The following is a 3,955-nucleotide window of genomic DNA, read 5'->3' as shown; positions in this document are numbered from 1 at the left end:
GACCTACCATCAGAGAAAATGAGCAGAATAGCCATAAATACTTGAAACATGTTGGTGTGTCCTTTTTTGTCACAGCCATTGTTTTGCTATGTGATAGCCGTCTTGTAGCTGCACCAAGGAAACCTAAACCAGCAAGCATGCTTACTCCTGAATAATTGACGTATGTGTCGCAAAGGTCTGCTAGCACTCTGCCCCTCCTATCATGTGTCAAATGAAAAGCTCTGCATCTGGAGAAACAATGGATTTGGCAACATACTGTGGAAAAATAATTGTGAAATTAATAATAGACTGAAACGCGTGGTGAATGTCAAAGTAACAAGTTAGTGTCAGACCAAACTAATCCAGATGGACTTTAGCTTTGCTGAAGATGATCTATGCCAAAATCACTTGACACTCAAGCGAGCCACTTTCTTTGCTTTCTACAGCACAGCTAATGTAACCTAAACATATGAATTACAGAAGATATAATAGACTACGTCAAGCCTCCGTATTGGATTCCTGGAAATGTAATTTTCCAAGGGATCCAAACAAAGTAAATCACCGCTGATAAGATAACAGGCTGTTTTGGCACTTATATAATTAGGTTTTCTACACTTCTGGTTACTGATCACTGGCAAAATCTGCAAGCACACTTTTTTATTAAAGTCATTAAATGAGTATATTAAGAGTGAAATCTAAAAACACCTTTAAATGTTTAACACCTTTGGATGTTTAAACATTGATTTAAATTTCTCACAGCATGAGAATGAGTGTTCATGCAAAATACAATTAAAACAGTTTATACACTTACATTAGTGTAACTGACATATTCATTATTCATTTTTTTTAACCAAGGAAAGAGCCAGAAATTCCTGAAGACCATCAAATTAATTGTTCATAATTTTTCCTTTGAGTTTGGGAAGTAAGACCTGAAATGGCAAGGGGCCTATCTTCCTGATTTTATTAAGCCCATAAAACCACATCGCCCACCTAGGCTTTATACCTAATCCTTTAATATATGGTGTGTCTAGAAAAGCTTAAATTGCAATTCATGTGAATGTACAAAAAAAGAAAAGAGATTACTTTGCACGAGGACATCCGGTGAGAGCCAGGGTGGCAGAGGACAGACCTAAACAAGGCCATCAAAGGCTAAGCCGGATTCATAGTTGAAATATTTTTTCTAATGACTCCTATCCCATGAGGCATTACTGTAGGTAGGGGAAAATATTTTGTTTTATAAAGGCAATCAATATTATGTATCACTGCATGTTATACAACATCCAAAAAAAAAAAACATTAGCCAGACTGCAATAACAGTTTGCTAAACAGGGTATAAAGAATATGAACAGTCAGTAAGCAACAACTTTAATCACAGATTGATGTAATAATAGTGACGATAATCAACTGAAAGTAGGTACTTCCCTATAGGGCAAGAACATGTAGTGTTGCATGTGTTACACTGTCCTTCTATCTTCCATTGTGGAATCACATACAGTGAGATCCCATAGTCTGAGACTAAATTTATACATTTTTTTCATGACAAATGATGAATAATAATAAGTTTATTTCCAAGTTTAAGTTTCAGATTTTCAGTGTGGTTACAGACTTTTGGACCCCACTATACTATTTGTTTATTTTTGAGAATATGGACTCCCAAGCTGCACAGAGGTAAATTTAAAATGTGGGCTAACAAAATTCATTAGTTACTGTATTTAGGTTAATATAAAAGTGTTGGGGTGTATCCTGGGTACTTCCTGATATATGGGTCCTGTCATCCACAATGCACCTGCTGAAATGCCCTTAGACAAACATGACTGTCCCTCCACTGCAACTAAACTGGAACCTGACAACAGAGAAACACACTATTTGAGATATTCACAATTCACTAAAGCAGAGTCAAACTGATCATAGACCTCATTTATAATGATAATTATTATTTCATTACGTCACCACACAGTATCAGAAAACAGTTGCTAGAGCATGCATTTTGCTCCCGAGTATCAAAAGGACAATCACACTGCAGTCATTTTAAGTTGATCATCTCCATTTTTAATACAGGTGATATGAAACAAATGCAACAACCCTGTTTACACTTGGCTTCACTTGAGCTTCCTTTGGGGGATGGAGGGGCCGTAATGGTGGCTAACATGGTCTTAGCAGTAACTGTTAGATTAGAGAGAAGGACTGTACACGATGCAGGTCACTGAATATGCGACAAAAACTTAAGGACAGGTAGGCGACAAACAGATGAGGAGGGGAAATCGTCTCCGAACGTCACATGCACCAGCAACCCCCGAGAAAAGCTGTCGTCTTTCCTCTGCGGTTGAAAACAGTCAAACGGATGTCATATACTGAACACATACTGAACACATGAAATCAGATCATGGAAAGGACACTGATTTCACCTTTTTCTAAAAGCCTGGGTTGGATTTCAGTTGGGGATGACCAGACACACGCAATAAAGCCATTATCTTCTATACACCCTTTGCATCTTTCCCCCAAACCTCTATTAATTATTTTTTTTGTTTTGTTTTCTGCTCTGTAATATACTTTTCATTATTTACAGGGATGTACACAAAATACACTTAAAAAGAGGATCTTCCATTTCTTCGCAATAAAATGTCACAGGATGTTTAGTATTGTCTCTTTATGTTACATTCCAGCCGAGAGCCATTCAAGGAAACGAAACGGAAAAATACTGTGATCAAAAAACACAAATGGCGTAAAACATGGTCCTTAAAAAGGGGGTGTGTTTGAGTCCGGTTTGTGCCAGTGTGCAGTAATTCTAATGGAGGCAACTCGAGGAAGGCTAGGTGGAGTTGAAGTGACAGTCAGCGTTGTCAGTGACCCACAATTCCTTAATGTCTTTTCTTCACACTCCAGTGTATGGCATTTTTGTTCATTGTGAACACCAGGCGCCTTTTTGCTTTTCCGAATGATAGGTCTCTGTTGATTGACAGGCAAGTTTAATGCAAAAAAAAAAGTGTCAGTGTGGTAGGGGCAGACAATAAGGAGGGGCTTGTTCTCATATTCAGCATGTTATTTTTTTATATCATCTTTTTATTTTTTTAAATCAGCCATATTATCATCTCCATCTGGATCTTTTTTTTTCTTCTGTGTTCACAAAAAAGGGTGTTGCGCCCCCTGTTGGGGGATCAGGTTCTCCCATAGATGAACGCAAGGTAGGTTTATTCACGGTCTGGAGAAGGCTTGTTTGTGTGTGTGTGTGTGTGTGTGTGTGTGTGTGAGAGAGAGTGTGTGTGTGACTGACTGGAGAGGAGGAGTGTTTGTGTGCGGTTGAATCGAGGATATTCACGTCAGTTCAACAGTCACTGTGAGAATAAGTGGCAGGCATATCAGTCCAAGCTTGTGCAAACCAGGAGCTCCATCTGAAAGAGGAAATAATAGTAATTAGTATTTGGCAGGGATATGCTTATCACAACTTGGTTTTAATCCAGTTTTGCTTATGGCACTGTCTAAAAGGAAAAGTTCACCCAAAAATGAAATGAAGTTCTGTCATTATTTACTCATGTCATTCTAAAACTCTGTGCTGTTGTTTTCTATGAAACAAAGTAAGAGAGTTTTGAAAAGTCTTTACTTTAGTTGATCATGGGCTATCAAGCTTCACAAGTGACAAAACAAAGCACTATAAAAGATTTAAAAAAAAACAATCTATATGATTTGTCATATATTCCAAAAAAACACAGATTTGTGTAAGAAAATGTATTAATTTAACCATAAAGGAAAAAGCAGAGCTTCTGCATGGAAGAGTCATCTTCGCTATAGTGCAGCAGCGAGTCAAGAAATCTGTATGAGCGAGCTTCTTTTCTCAGGTACTTTCCCTAATCATCTAATGCAGTCTAAAAGGTTTGAACGAGCTGTCCAATGGTGCAGGATCACTTTTAACATTCATGCATACTACACAATGTTCAATAAGCACTAAATGATGATGGCTGTCGTAAGTATTATGAGCAAT

At 37.7% G+C, this 3,955-nt stretch overlaps 1 protein-coding gene across 1 annotated transcript in view; it reads right to left on the bottom strand.

Annotated features, from left to right (window-relative positions):
• Positions 1–2,396: 2,396 nt before the first annotated feature.
• The window catches only part of LOC107577616 (immunoglobulin superfamily member 21-like), a gene marked incomplete at its 5' end in the record, with an annotated part of 15,654 nt that continues 14,095 nt past the window's right edge, over positions 2,397–3,955 (bottom strand). Inside the window, one exon of the mRNA XM_016263672.1 lies at positions 2,397–3,368. Coding sequence (XP_016119158.1) covers positions 3,292–3,368 — 77 coding nt within the window. The remainder of the gene's footprint in view (positions 3,369–3,955) is intronic.

The sequence above is a fragment of the Sinocyclocheilus grahami genome, unplaced genomic scaffold, assembly GCF_001515645.1.
Source record: "Sinocyclocheilus grahami isolate Dianchi unplaced genomic scaffold, SAMN03320097.WGS_v1.1 scaffold6591.1, whole genome shotgun sequence".
Taxonomy (NCBI): Eukaryota; Metazoa; Chordata; class Actinopteri; order Cypriniformes; family Cyprinidae; genus Sinocyclocheilus; species Sinocyclocheilus grahami.
The sequence above is the reverse complement of the archived record's forward strand: the minus strand, read 5'-3'. Positions and strand labels throughout refer to the sequence as shown.